Genomic DNA, 15,215 nt, shown 5'->3' with positions numbered 1-15,215 from the left:
GAAATTGTGGGTCCGTTGACAGGGATGGGGAAGATGCTAAGAGAATCTGATTTTACCATCCATGTGATGAATTTGGTCCCAGTCATGTTGCATGTAAAATGATGGTAAGAAATCTAAGAGGGGAATTTCCATCTAACTCCTGGAGAGAGTAGCTGGAATTCCCAAGAGGACCAGGTTAGAGTCATGATTGCAGTCTGTCAGCACAGGGATCTCTGAAGCTGAGAAACAGAGAACTCTCCACTACTTACCCGAGAAGGGCAAAGAAAGAGAGAAAAGCAGGGGGGAATAAATTCTCTAACCCTTTTGTACCTTGGTTAAGTGATGGTCCCTGGAGGACTCGATCCAAGATCATGCCTCTTGTATTTAAACAAATAGAACACGGGGACTTCCCTGGTAGTCCAGTGGTTAAGAATCCACCTGCCAGTGCGGGGGACACAGTTTGGATCTCTGGTTCAGGAACTAAGATCCCATATGCCACAGGGCATCTAAGCCACAACTGCTGAGCCTGTGCTCTAGAGCGTGTGAGCCACAACTACAGCTACTGAGCCCACACTCCCTAGAGCCCATGCTCAGCAACCAGAGGAGCCAGCAGAAACCTCTGTGATCCTAGAAAAGTCTTCAACTTTCTAAGAGGTTTCCAGTGACAGATCCTGAAGTAAGACTGACATTTGTTCAAGAGTGCAAGCCTCAACCCCTACTTGCAGCCACGAACAGCACAAGTGTGACTTGTTGCCTGGGGAAGCCAAGGCTAACACTGCTCCTTTGGTTGGTCTAGAAGCATATAAACCTTCTAGAAGTTGGTCTGGAAGGTCTATCCATAGGGACCTTGCCCTTGATTATCAGATCTTCCAGTGACCCTCTGAATATATTTTCAATGGATTGAACTGGCTTAAACACGAAGGGACTTAAATGCCTCCATATTGAAAGTTGAGGGTAGTTTTAGTTGAGTAGACTTGATTCAATCTGCCCAAACCAAATCTTGCTCTATCTTCCAACTCTACTGTAGTCGATGGTGACTGTAGTTTCAAGAAAACTACGGACCAGTACTATACTGGGTCCACATCCAGTGGGAAACAAGCCTTCTACCTCTTTCCCAACCATATCAGCAAAAGTCTTGCTGCAGCTTGTTGGCTGGGATCAGCGCATGCTTCCTATCCAGAACCAATCCCTGCAGCCAGAAGAATGTGATGCTTTCCGTGGTCTTTGGCACTGTGGGGCTTGGGAGTGGGAGGTGAAATTATCTCCATCTAAAGTGCATGGTGAAGGGGACGACCCAGGATGAGATGGCTGGATGGCATCATGGACTCGATGGACGTGAGTCTGAGTGAACTCTGGGAGATGGTGATGGACAGGGAGGCCTGGCGTGCTGCGATTCATGGGGTCGCAAAGAGTCGGACACGACTGAGCGACTGAACTGAACTGAAAGTGCATGGTCTCAGATTAGGGGGTCATTCCCTCCTCCTCTGAGACCTGAAGTCACGATGGACAGATGAAGCTCAGCCAAAACAGCAGGTGCCCAGGGGACCAGGCAGTATTAGCACACCTGAATGGCATTGAGCTTTGCTGTGTCCACTGTCAGAGTCACTGGACTGGCAGCCCTAAAGCCCTGATAACTCTTCCCTGATAACTCTTCTCTCCGCTGAAAGTAGAGGGGACCGTGGCTTGTGTGTGGTCCATAGAGTGGCGGAATTAAAACTAGCTGTGTGTGTAGGAAGTGAATTCTACATTTCTATCAAGAAAACGTACCTGCAGAAAATAGATTGAACTCAAAGAGTTTGGTTTGATCTTACTCCGTACCAACCAGGATCATAGGATCATTGTACACCTATTTTTAAAAATACTTTATTTATTTGTTTTTGGCTGTGCTGGGTCTTCATTGCTGCGCATGGGCTTTCTCTAGTTGCGGGGAGTGGGTGCTCCTTTTCATTGTGGGGCATAGGCTGTAGGTACACGGACTTCGGTCACTGTGGTATGTGGGCTCAATAACGGTGGCACACGGGCTTAGTTGCTGAATAGCATGTGGGATCTTCCAGGACCAGGGCTCAAATCCATATCAGCAGAAGTCTTGCAAAAGTCCCCTGCATTGGCAGGTGGATTCTTAACTACCAGACCACTAGGGAAGTCCTCACTGTGCACCTGTTTTTGAGGCGTTATGATAGGCTTGGCATCAGTCATATAATAGGGAACAAGACGGTGCCTCCCTCAAGGAGTCTAGATGAATGAGATGAGTAAGCAATGAGAATTGAGCTTCTGTGATTGCAATTGAGAGACTGCAGGACACTCTCCTAGCCCTGAAGGAAGAGGCCATGCACCTAACCCAGACTTCAGTGTCCCGTGCAGAAGTGGCCAGAGGGAGAATCCTGTTGAATCTGCTCTCTCTCAGGAGGGACCAAGGCCGCCTGGGTGGTGAGCAGGGTTGGAGGAGCAGTGATGGGCAGGAAGGGGTTATCAGGTGGTGTGGGGGGTCCAGGGAGGACAGGGTGTCTCACGCAGAGGGGCTGGATTGGCTCAGTGGTCAGAGATGGAATAATGGGGTTGAACTAGGAGAGAGAGACCAGGTGTGTGGACTCCTCTTACGGCACCGGGAGCTGCTGTGGGGATCGAAGGGACTTCTCACCGGTGTCATCTCTGACTGTGCTGTGAAGAGAAGCAGTGGCTCAGATGGTAAAGCGTTTGTCTACAATGAAGGAGACCTGGGTTCGAACCCTGGGTCGGGAAGATCCCCTGGAGAAGGAAATGGCAATCCACTCCAGTACTATTGCCTGGAAAATCCCATGGACAGAGGAGCCTGGTAGGCTACGTCCATGGGGTCACAAAGAGTTGGACACGACTGAGCGACTTCAACCCCTGCTCTGAAGTGTAAAACAGATGCCTGGAGAGCAAGGTCAGCATATCATTTAGACACACACCATCCCAAACGGGTATACCATGTGGGCTGCCTTTTCTAGAATGAGGAGTGCTGTTGGAGATCTGTACTCACCCCAGGTAGGTCCTGCTCACTGCCTGCCATGGGGTCCTGGCTGGCTTGCCAAAGTCTCTGGAAATTTAGGAAGTAGAGACATAAATTACTGATGTCCTTGTAAGCCAGGATTTGTCAGTGGCTGTCAGAAAGAGAAATGAAAAAATGAGGATGGAGAGAAAGTGAAATTGTGAGAAACAGACACACAGACAACGTCAGAGCTAGCCCCAAAGCGAGCGTTTAGAACTGCTTCCGTGGTGGGAGATGAAATTTGCCCTGATTTTCTGGCAAATAGTGTTGGGAATTCAATGACCCTTCTTATTCTTAGTTTTTCATGACCTCTGGAGATAAATGTGGTCAAATAAAACTGAGGTCTCGGGCTCCAGCCAGCCTCGCCAAGGATAGAGGTATCTTAAAAATAGCAGTAAAAGGACAACTCTCCAACTGCCCATTCGAGATGCGTTCTCAGCATTTTTGGAGCTATGTCTGCCTCGGCCATTTAACTGACCACGCAGGGCTCTCAATAGACAGCCCCATGACGTCAGTCTGTGGCATGCTTAGTGGCCATTTAACAGGGTCGAGGTGCCCTTGTGTCCTACAGGCTGGATGGTGGCTCAGGCTTCTGGCTCAGCAGGAGGAGAGCAGAGAGGTCAGCAGGTCAGGGACTGGGGTCTCAGAGCTCAAGGAACCCACCAGGGCTTGGGCAACCCACTGGGTCTGTTTCGAGATGCTAAGTATCCTGAACCAGGATCCTTGGGTGGTGCCTGTGGGCTTGTCTATAGGATTCAAGTTCTCTCCTGTCCCAGGATCCTTCAAGTTCCTTCTGGGGCCTGCCTGCATCTCCTCTGCTCCTGGCCGAGACCAGAGGGAAAGCCAGCTTTCTGGGTACCTCTGCTTATCTTTATCAGCCACTAGATCAACTTGGGCCTGGTTAGTTCCTAGTGGGCTGGGCTCTTTTCCCTTGTTGAAGGGAAAATTTCTAAAGACATTTGTAAGCTGCTCGGGTGGTATGAAAATATTGTGTGCCATCTTGTTCAGCATTAAGACGTTACTTTCCATTGGACTGGGACTATTAAATTTTATTTTTACATACCACTGTTTGGGCTTGAGAAATGCATTCACTAACTGATGTATAATAACTAAAAGATCATATTAGAAAGCTGTTTCACATATGTATGGAATCTAGAAAGATGGTACTGATGAAGCTATTTTGCAGGGCAGCATGGAGATATAGCCATGGAGGACAGACTTATGGGTGAGGGCAGGGTGGGGGAAGGAGAGGATGAGAAGGATGGAGAGAGCAGTGTGCAGACATATACACTTCGGTATGGAAATTGATAGCCAATGGGAATTTACTGTATGACTCAGAGAACTCAAACCAGGGCTCTGTAACAACCTAGAGAGGTGGGATAGGGTGGGAGGTGGGAGGGAGGTTCAAGAGGGAGGGGACATAGGTATACCTATGGCTGTTTCGTGTTGACGTAGGGCAGATATCAAGCCAATGTTGTAAAGCAGTTGTCCTTCCATTAAAAATAAATAATAATTTTAAAAAAGCCATTTCCAGGACGTCCCTGGTGCAGTGGTTAGGACGCAGTACTTGGGCTGCAGGGGGAATGGTGTCCATCCCTGGCCAGGAAGCTAAGAGCTCACATGCTGCAGGGAGTGCCCCGCCCCCGCCAAAGAAAGCCGTTTCTGAATGCTGAGGACCAGCCCCTTGGTTTATTATGTCAGCAGCTGCGGTGATTCTGTATTTTGATGACCTGTGGCAGGTTCACTGTCAAGGTCACCCTGTGAGTAAGGATGGGAAGGGGGCATCTGAGCCAGGAGCCTCTGTTAAAAGAGGACAGAGCAAGTATGCCCCTGCCCTCAGTTCCTCCTGGCTTTCCAGGAGCATGGCTTTCTGAGCCTGGCTCAGATGCCCTGAGTGTCCCGTGACACTGAGATGAACCAAATAGAGCTGATGCCCAACTGCAGGCAGCGTCTCTCAGGTTCTCAGTCCAGGTGAAGGCACGAAGCAGTGCCTTAAAGTCACCTTCAGTTAAAGCAGAAAGAACAGCTCTGATGTATCGGGTCCTCTGACACGTCTGCAGTGTGCTGAGTGGCACGCGGGCTCAGTAATCGCAGCTCCTGGCTCTAGAGCACAGGCTCCGTAGTTGTGGGTGCATGGGCTTAGTTGCCCCGCAGCATGGGGAATCTTCCTGGCCCAGGAATCGAAACTGTGTCCCCTGCATTGGCAGGCGGATTCTTAACCACTGGACCCCTAGGAAGTCCTGCATCCTTCTTTTGCAATTAAGAACTTTTTTGTTATAAAAGTCATTCTTTACAGATGTATGTGCGTATATATGTATATGTATGTATAGGTATATGTAAAGGAAAAGACTCTTTTCTCAGCCCCTACCCCAGTGATTCTCTCCCAGAAGAAACTGTTGTGTCCATTTCTGCCTCCAGAAATCACACTCATATGAGCCATCTCATTTACTGCTGACTGTGTTTTCCTCTGACATTCAATATAAATACACACACACACACGTACTCACATTCCTTTGATCATGGTGGGTCGAGAAGGCTGTCCCGTGCACACCTTCTATGTACCCAGCCCAGTGATGCACATTTTGTTGGCTCCGTGAAGTTAGAATGATGAGGTCCAGAAACACGGAATAACTTTCTCGGGTTCTTACAATTAGTAGGGGGCCCAGCCGCTCCAGTCCAGTTTTAGACACTCTAGTTGTCTCATTATTGGAAGACTCTCCTTATTACAAAGACTCTAGGGAACTCTCAAACTCGAAGTGAAGGCTCAAAGAAAATAAAGGAAGACTGAAGGGATGAGGGTGAGATCTGGGAAGTGTTCCTAAAATTATAACCCCGAGCTTCAGCCCCGGCCAGCAGATGCAGGAAGTGAGCACACGTGGGGTTCTCCCAGTGCTGGGCCACCCAGTGGGACTTTGGGAGACCCAGAGCTCTCAAAACCAGGGGAAAGGGGATGGCTTTGGGAAGCATTTGAGGGATGGGAACGGAACAGAAGCTCTCCTGCCCATCAGCCTGACGCTGGCCTGCTTCGTGCCTTCACCTGGACTGAGAACCCAAGAGACGCTGCCTGCAGTTAGGCATCAGCTCTGTTTGGTTCATCTCAGTGTCACGGGACACTCAGGGCATCTGAGCCAGGCTCAGAAAGCCATGCTCCTGGAAAGCCAGGAGGAACTGGGGGCAGGGCGTACCTTTTCCGTCCTCTTTTAACAGAAGAGGTGTTCTTCTTAAGTCTCCTTCAGTTAAAGGAGAAAGAACAGCTCTGATGTATCGGGTCCTCTGACATGTCTGCAGTGTGCTGAGTGGTCTTCATTACAGCTTTGTGAGATGGAACGTCCATGTTTCCTGGATGAGGACCCCAGCCATCAGGTCGTTAGGTAACTTGCTGGAGGACAGAGAAGTGAAACAGTGCGGGTGGGATCAAGGCTTCACCTGCTGACACCCCATGCTTTTGCCAGTGCTGTTCTCTGCACTGGGCTGGAAGTGAAATAGCCCACTGTCACTGGGTTGGCCACGATCAAGTTCAATAGCCACTCTGTCTTTTCTGGAATGGCAACCCACTCCAGTGTTCTTGCCTGGAGAATCCCAGGGACGGGGGAGCCTGGTGGGCTGCTGTCTATGGGGTCGCATAGAGTCGGACACGACTGAAGTGACTTAGCAGCAGCAGTCTTAAGACTAGTGATCTCTTTGTTTAATTAGTGTCTTCTGATTACTCAGTGAAAACATTTGATACACTTGAATTCTTAGGGTGAATTTTTTTTTTTAAATTCTGAAATCTGAACTTTTGTTGTTGTTGTTCAGCCGCTAAGTCGTGTCTGACTCTTTGTGACCCCATGGATTGCAGCACTCCAGGCTTCCCTGTTCTTCACTATCTCCCAGAGTTTACTCAAACTCATGTCCATTGAGTCAGTGATGCCACCCAACCATCTCATCCTCTACTACCCTCTTCTCCTTTTGCCTTCAATCTTTTCTAGCATCAGGGTCTTTTCCTGTGAGTCGGCTCTTCACATCATGTGGCCAAAGTATTGGTTTCAGCTTCAGCATCAGTCCTTCTAATGAATATTCAGGATTGATTTCCTTTAATATTGACTGGTTTGATCTCCTTGCAGTCCAAGGGACTCTCAAGTGTCTTCTCCAGCACCCACTTGACTTCTTAGGGTGAATTATTTTTAAATTATGAAATCTGAACTTATATTGGAATGTAAATGAGCAATCATTTACCTGGTGGCAGAGGCTTACTGGAATCAGTGTTCTTCAAACTGTGAATCATGGTTCATCAGTTGGGAAATGGCTTAGTGTATCATGAGCAGCATTTTAAAGACTAAGAAAGGAGAGGACAGCAGAGAATAAAAGAGTATCAGAGCATGGGATACAGCAAGGATGAGTGTGTTCTGTGTGATTTTTATTTCTGTGATAAATATGCATGTGCGCATAAATGTAAAATGCATTGCTTACTCCAGGTCACAGTTTTTATTTAAAGTTAGCTTTGGAAAGAGAAATGTGAACAGATGCACAAATCATTAAATTGCACACTGCTCTTTTCTGGGCAGTGCTGGCCCTGTAGTTCCTGACAAAGCACCCTTAGTCCACTGGCACAGCGGGACTGTGAGTCGAGCTTTCTGGACGGATCTCTGTGTTAATCTTTCCCCAGACCCTTGATGAGATGGATGTGCCTGCCAGATTCAAAACATGTTTTGGACACTCAGGGAGGGTAAAGTGACATTTCCAAACGCTGTGGTGAGTTAGTAGCAGAAGTGGGACCAGAATTAGATTATTTATGGATTCTTTGCAGACTGGAAAGAGAGAGGGGTGAGCGATGGCTGTCTTACTGAGGTCAGTGAGCAGCTGTTCCTTCATCAATGCAGCTAGAAAACAAGCGGGAGTGACTTCGATTGCAGTGGCAGGATCAGACTGGACCTGGGGGATCTTCCCCATGGTCAAAAGTGGGGGGGCAGGGGTGTACAGGACCTCTCTTCCAGGGGTCTTGAGAAAAGCAAGACAGATTCCTGTCTGCCTAGGATTTGAGGGGCAGAGCAGGAGGGTGGGCAAGCCTGAGACTTTTTCCCCACCCAAGCACCGAAGAATTGATGCTTTTGAACTGTGATGTTGGAGAAGACTCCTGAGAGTCCCTTGGACTGCAAGGAGATCCAACCAGTCCATTCTGAAGGAGATCAGCCCTGGGTGTTCTTTGGAAGGAATGATGCTGAAGCTGAAACTCCAGTACTTTAGCCACCTCATGCAGAGTTGACTCATTGGAAAAGACTCTGATGCTGAGAGGGGGCAGGAGGAGAAGGGGACGACAGAGGATGAGATGGCTGGAGGGCATCACCGACTCAATGGACATGAGTTTGAGTGAACCCCGGGAGTTGGTGATGGACAGGGAAGCCTGGCGTGCTGTGATTCATGGGGTCGCAAAGAGTTGGACACAACTGAGCGACTGAACTGAACTGACTGAAGATGACCTTATTCCCTTGGCCACACCCTCGCCCTCTCCCACAAGTGGGCGTGGTCTAGAGCTGGTCTTGTTTCTGTCCTCAGCCATGGATGGCGAGGATGAACCCTGTGGTGCTTTGCTGGGCTGCAGTTAACATTGCTTCTCATCCGGATGTCAAACCAAGCCCAACAGCTGTGATCAGCTGTCGGAAGAGGGGAGCCGGGTGGGAGGGGGCGGCTCCTGGCCTCTTGCCCAGCCCCAGTCAAACGTTCAGCCTCCACCTCTCCGTTTGCCTCTCTCTGTGGCTGACTCTCCCGCTATGACTTTTTCTGCCTTTTTGCCTGCATCTCTTTTCATCTTCCTTTTTTCCTCTTCTCCCCTCCTGGCAGGGGATCTTCTTGGACCATTGAAAGCCCTCATGCTTCTGTGTGGGTCTTTTAGAGCCGTGGGTTCATTCAGGACAGCAAAGGGTTCAGAGAGCACCCGCAGCAGAGTCCCCCACCCCAAACTGCAGCTAGTGGCCAGGAGCTTCCTGACAATGGAGGAAAGCCTGGATTCAGGCAGGCTGGGATTCTCACCTTGAATCCACCCCTGGCTGGCCAAGCATTGAACTTCTCTGAGCCTCACTTCCCTCCTGGGTTACATGGGGATACCCATGCCTGCCCGTGGATCTTGTTCTCAAGTGAAGAAGCTTCAGAAAAGTTCCTTGTTGGGGGTGGACATGTTCAGTATATGCTTGTTTTTCCTTCTGGGTGCCCCCAACCTTCCCCGCCTTCCTCGGTGTCCCTGCACCTCCCCGGTGGCCTGATGCTACCCCATCTCATGCTTCAGCCCAGGGCTTGTTTTGCTTTCACTGAGCATCGAAGATTTGTTGAATTCCATGGAGAAAACAGTTCCATGAAGGAGCATAAATCTTCTGTACCAGCTCTTGCCATTTTTTCCAGGCTTAGAAAAAAAGTGATTCTGAGAAAATAAGCCATTTTTAACATGAGTCATCTCAGGATGGGAAGCGGGGGGAGGGGGGAAGGCAACAGCTCAGACAAGCCCTAGACCTCTCCATGGTCTGAGCTTGAGGCAGGCACTGACATTTTGTTTTTCAAACTGTGTGTGTGTGTGTGTGTGTGTGTGTGTGCAGTTGCTCAGCTGTGTTTGACCCTTTGCAACCCCATGGACTATAGCCCACCAGGCTCCTCTGTCTATGGAATTTTCCAGGCAAGAATACTGGAGTGGGTTGCCGATTCCTCCTCCAGGGGAGCTTCCCAACCCAGCGGTCGAACCTGTGTCTTTTGCATCTCCAGCACTGCAGGAAGATTCTTTACCTCTGAGTTACTGGGGAAGCCTTAAACAATGTGGGCAGATGATCAAGATGGGCAGATAAAAGAGGGGGCTACTGCCCAACTGTGACCATTACCACTGCTCCCCCATCCACTCAGCCTTCAGCTTTGTCTGAATCAGCTGTCAGGCGAGGCCAGCCCCTCTCATGGCCAGGGTCCCAGAGCAGACCAGGCTGGGGAGGCCCCCTGGGCTCTGCTGGCTTCTGCGTCTTCACTGAGTCCTGGGCCTCAGAGCACTCTGCTGTGTGTCTGTGGGTTCCCTGCTGCTCCCAGGATAGTGGATCCCAGATGGATCCCCTGTCCTGAGTTCCTCTCATGATTCCTGGATCCTTCATGGCAACCCATTCCAGTATTCTTGCCTGGAAAATTCCGTGGACAGAGAAGCCCAATGAGCTACAGTCCATAGGGTCACAGAAGAGTCAGACATGACTGAGCACACTCAGAGACACATGCATGTGTGCGTGCGCGCGCGCGCACACACACACACACACACACACACAAAGGACAATCCAAAGGAAACTTCTGGAGATGTTGGAGAGAGTGAGAAAGACACTTCTAGGCTAACATTGGCTCTTTTGGAGTTTGGGCTTTCTTGGACGTTGTTGGTTGGGCCCTGGGTTCCTTACCTCTGTCCCCTACTCCCTAGGTCTAAGAGCCAAGGCCCTGCCTGCTGCTCTGACTTTTGAGGTGATAGCCAGAGAGGTACCCCCTTCCCTCCATCTCCTCCCAGTCTTCACATCGCCTTCCTCTCTGGGCAGGTTTAAGGATTACCGGGAGCCGCCGTGGGCCCCAAACCCATACGAGTTTTCCAAGCAGTACTGGGCCGTTCTGTCTGCACGTCTGGCTTTTGTCATAATCTTCCAGGTGAGTTGTTCAGCTAAGTTAGGGACAGCTGGTTAGGATCTAGGCTCAGGGATCCAGACAGCCCTGCATCCGGGTTTTGAGGGTGCTCTGTGACCCTCTGCTGGGTGAGGGCTTTCCTGAATGCATGGATGCGCAGAAGCAGAAAAGGGCAGAGTCAGGTTGCGAGGCAGATGTGGAGTGATGTGCAGGGTGGAGAAGGATTCCCACGTAAACCTCAGACTGGAAAGGGGAACAGCAGAGGGAGCAGAGTCTCAACCCGAAGGCAGACAGGCAGCCACCCCACTGGCCCCCGCCGGTCTCTGCGCTCAAGAAAGGGCTCCAGTTCTAACCCTTCCTTCCAGCTTCCCCCAGCCCCCTCTTTGTTGTATTGTTTGAGACCCCTGGTGGGAAAGGCCCCCAGAGCCCCACCAGGCGCCCCTGCTGAATAGCAAACCTGAGCTGGCTATTCCTATCTCCCAGACTAGCTGAAGCTACAGTTGTGGCGCCAAGTTTCTCTGGGCATGAGGCCCTCATTCCTACTGCCAGCCTTGGAGCAGAGCTGGGGTATCAGCCCAGATCCCTTACCCATCACTCCCACCCCAGGCTTTTGTATTCCCCAAAGGCGGGTCCCTGGAGGGCTCTAAGGTATCCTGACCCGGACCCCAGCCCAGGAGGTGGGGAACACCCCCAGCTAGTCCTTCACCTGGAGAAGCAGCACTCTTGCTCCGGGGGATGGTGGAGAGGGGGCAGTGTGTGCTGAGATTCCTCACCTGTCACCCGCTGCCCCCCACCCTCAGGAGCCACCTCGCTTTACCACCGTGAGTCAGGTGTCGCTTCCACTCCACTGGGAGGACTTGGTTTAAGAGGCGAGTGTGGGACTTGACTCAGCAGCTCCAGATGCCCTGAGGTGCCCAGGGGCCCCTGGGAACAACCTTGGTTCCCAAGTCTTCCCTGGGCCCTTGTGGGTTCAAGGTCGAGCTGGGGGCACATTTAGAGCCTGGAAGAGGGAGGGCAGGGCTCTGGTGTCTCCTGCACTGTCGCCGACCTCGGGTCTAAGCAGGGCGGGGGGCATGTGAGCAAAAGATGGGCAGGTGGAGAACGAGGCCACAGCTGGAGGTTGGGGGGTGGATCGGGGGAGGACTGGGAACCAGAGTACCCGGGGAGGGGCCCTGAACTGGGCTGTGCGCCACAGCTGCCTGTGGGAAATAGTCACCCTCTTAAGTAGAAAATGCTCCCGGGAAGAGGGAGGGGGTCTCATCCTACCTTAGGGGAGGGGACGTGACCTCCCAGGGGAAAAAAGGAGCCAGTTAGAGGTGTGTACACAACCTCAGAACCCATGAAGGCGGGCGGGAAGCAGGGTCCAGGCAGGCTCTGTGCCTGGAGATGCTGTGATGGTTGAACAGGGCCCACCTCTGATATGTGGGCCAGAGGGCCAGCTGGGAGGAAGACAGGGGCCACTGGTCCAGGGAGAGACCCGGAGGAGCCATAAGGCCACTTCCTGAGAAGTTCAGGAGGGAGGGGTCACATGTATTCCTATGGCCCATTCATGTTGATGTATGGCAGAGGCCTTCACGATATTGTAAAGTAATTATCCTCCAATTAAAATAAATAAATAAATAAAATTTAAAGCTCTGGAGCCAGAGGCCTGGAGGCAAGACCAAGACATGGAGGGTAGGGGGCAGACAGAGAGAGGAGGCGTGGAGGAGGCAAAGCAGGCATGGCTAAGAAGGGAAAGGCTACTCACTCCAGTATTCTAGCCTGGAGAATTCCATGGATGGTATAGTCCACGGGGCACAAAGAGTCGGACACGACCGAGCGACTTTCGCACACCACACACAATGCTGTCAGCCGGGCGTGGGAGGGGGACCCTGTCACTGCTCCACTTTCTCCTGGGGATCCCAAGGGACCACGATGCTCATTTGATAGCTAAGATCAGCCGAGGAGCCAGAGGAACCCAGAGCCCCCTGTCCCCAGTTCTGGGTCTGTGTCATCACCACCCCCCACCCACCCGGGGTCAGAACCCTCCAGCTGGGGCCTCTCTTCTCACCCCTCCCCCAACTCTCCCAGAACCTGGTGATGTTCCTGAGTGTCCTCGTGGACTGGATGATCCCTGACATCCCCACGGACATCAGCGACCAGATCAAGAGGGAGAAGAGCCTGTTTGTGGACTTCTTCCTGAAAGAGGAGCACGAGAAACTCAAGCTGATGGAGGAGCCGGCCCAGAGGAGCCAGAGCAGCGGCCACCGCAGCAGGAGGGGCCCAGCAGCCAGCCCGGCGCCCTCGGGCCAGAGCCAGCCAGGCAGCAGTGTGTCCTCAGGGTCCCAGCACACCAGCGTGTGAGCTGGGGCGCGGGGGCAGCAGAGACCAGCACAGGGCTGTGCACCTGCACAGTGGGGTGTCTGTCCTTCCACAGGGTCGTGAAGACAGAGATTCAAGAAAGGAGGCGGAAGAAGTGCGCAGGAGAAAGGGAGTGATTCTGCTTCTCAGAAGCTTCGGCTTGGGTTTCTTTTAGGTCCTCTTTTGAGCTGTATCCCTTGGGGGGTTGGTACCCCCTTTTGCATCCATCGGTGAAAGAACTGGGTCTCTCCAGCCCAGGGTCCCAGGCACCTTGAGCCTGCCCCATGCTCTGCCCTCTCCCCAGGTCCCCTCCTCACATTTCGGTGGCCACAGGCCGTGAGCAGCACAGTCCAGGCTCTATTTCCACCCCATCATAAGTGATCTCACTTCCCTTCGCAGCATCACCCCGAGAAAACCCTCTGTGTCACCATCACAGCCTCAGTGGATGCAGCTGAAGCTCCCAGGCTGATGGCAATGACCTCTGGACCCAGCTGAGGAGCCAAGGTCCAGCCCTGGGCTTGTCTCCAGTCCATGTCCCGGGGATGCTTTGAGCTCAGTGCAACTAACCATCCTTTTATGCAGGTTCAGGTTTAAAATAATAAACTGAGACATTCTTTATAAAGATGCATCTCCTTGTCTTTGGTTCTCTCTCGCTTACTCTGCACTGGTATTTATGGAGGCCCTACTGTGTGCAAGCATGGTTTTCAGACTAGCAATCCAGAAGAAGAGAAGAGACAGAATGTATGGAACTACATTCTGGGAGAGACAGACTGAGCTGATGTATGTGCAGCATTTCAGACTTAATAAGAAACGTGAAATAGAACAAGGGAGACAGGAAACGGAGAGAGGGCACAGAAGGAGGGGTTTGCCATTTTATGTATGAATTAACGACGAACCCACAAGGGTCCAGAGATAACATCTTGCACAGCTAACGCTACTGGGAGATTTTCAAGTGCAGTTGGAGGCAAAGGCCAACATCACTTACCATGGCCTCTCACATACCTCTGCCCACCCGCTGCCCACAGCCAGCTGTGCTGTCCCTCCTTGGGGACCTGGCCCCAGTTCCCAGCAGGTCAGTGTGGCCGGCGTCCAACTCAGTCACAGTGGGAGCTGTCAGGAAGGTCACACCCTCCTGGCAGGTGTTGGTTACTTTGACACACCGAAGTTTTAGATTGGTCTTCCAGTCTTTGATTTTTACGCCCACCATCTTTTTTCAACATTTTATCTCCTTGTCGGAGTCCTCTGTACTTTAGGAACATGTTCTTCCCAGAATAATGGTACTCTCCCTGACACACACTCTTCCATCCATGCATAGTCTACAACACAGGAATCCAGCAGCTCTAAACTCTTACCTGAATCTATCATGGATACTCTGGAAGGGAGGTGGACTGCCCCAGCCCTCTGTAACCTTCCTCTCTCACGTTTCCTGTGCCGCTGAAGGCTGGACCTTTACTTGCAGTGTGTTTTCTTTAACTTTTGATTTTATAGTGGAATATAGCCGATTAACAATGCTGCGATAGTTTCAGGTGGACTGCAAAGCGACTGTATGCATGTATCCATTCTCCCCCAAGCTCCCCTCCCATCCAGGCTGCCACTTGACATTGAGCAGAGTTCCTTCCATGTGTTATATAGTAGGTCCTTGCTGGTGATCCATTTTTTAATATAGCAGTGTGTACATGTCCTGTCCAAACTCCCTAGCTATGCTTTCCCCCGATCCTCCCCACCTGGCAACCATGAGTTTATTCTCTAAGTCTATGAGCTGAAGTGTGTGTTTTCAGCGATGCAGGCTTGCTGGTTAATGAGGTTGAACTGGGTACCGTTTACGTCCTTTCCCACTCTAACAAGTACAGTTCTGCAGACTCCCCACAGCACGGCACTCATAAAGAGTGTGGACCAGTGTGGATAACTCAGCTTACCTTCCATGAAACCAGTCTACTCACCTTTTGCATCCTGGCCCTGGCCAGCCGCATCTCAGGTCTCCTAGCTCCCTCAAACCCAGGTACAGTGCATAGGTGTTCAGTCGTGTCCTACTCTTTGTGACCCCAAGGATTGCAGCCCTCCAGGCTCCTCTGTCCATGGGATATCCCCTGCAAGATAACTGGAGTGGGTTGTCAATTTCTGCTGCTGGGGATCTTCCCAACCCAGGGATCGAACACACATCTGCATTGTAGGTGGATTCTTTACCACTGAGCCACCTGGGAAGTCCTCAGCCCAGGTACATGCGTGTGTGTGTGCTAAGTTGCTTCCATCATGTCCGACTTTTTGCGACTCTGTGGACCATAGT

At 51.3% G+C, this 15,215-nt stretch overlaps 1 protein-coding gene across 1 annotated transcript in view; it reads left to right on the top strand.

Moving 5' to 3' along the window:
- Nucleotides 1-13,540, top strand: part of ANO2 (anoctamin 2) — a 337,093-nt gene extending 323,553 nt beyond the window's left edge. The window contains exons 24-25 of the mRNA XM_040234945.1: nt 10,510-10,615; nt 12,662-13,540. Of these exons, the coding sequence (XP_040090879.1) occupies nt 10,510-10,615; nt 12,662-12,934 (379 nt within the window). The 3' untranslated portion in view covers nt 12,935-13,540. The remainder of the gene's footprint in view (nt 1-10,509; nt 10,616-12,661) is intronic.
- The last annotated feature ends 1,675 nt before the right edge of the window (nt 13,541-15,215 follow it).

Source organism: Oryx dammah, unplaced genomic scaffold (genome assembly GCF_014754425.2).
Source record: "Oryx dammah isolate SB20612 unplaced genomic scaffold, SCBI_Odam_1.1 HiC_scaffold_29, whole genome shotgun sequence".
Lineage (NCBI taxonomy): Eukaryota > Metazoa > Chordata > Mammalia > Artiodactyla > Bovidae > Oryx > Oryx dammah.
Note: the sequence above shows the minus strand (reverse complement) of the source record. Positions and strands in the feature narration are given on the sequence as shown.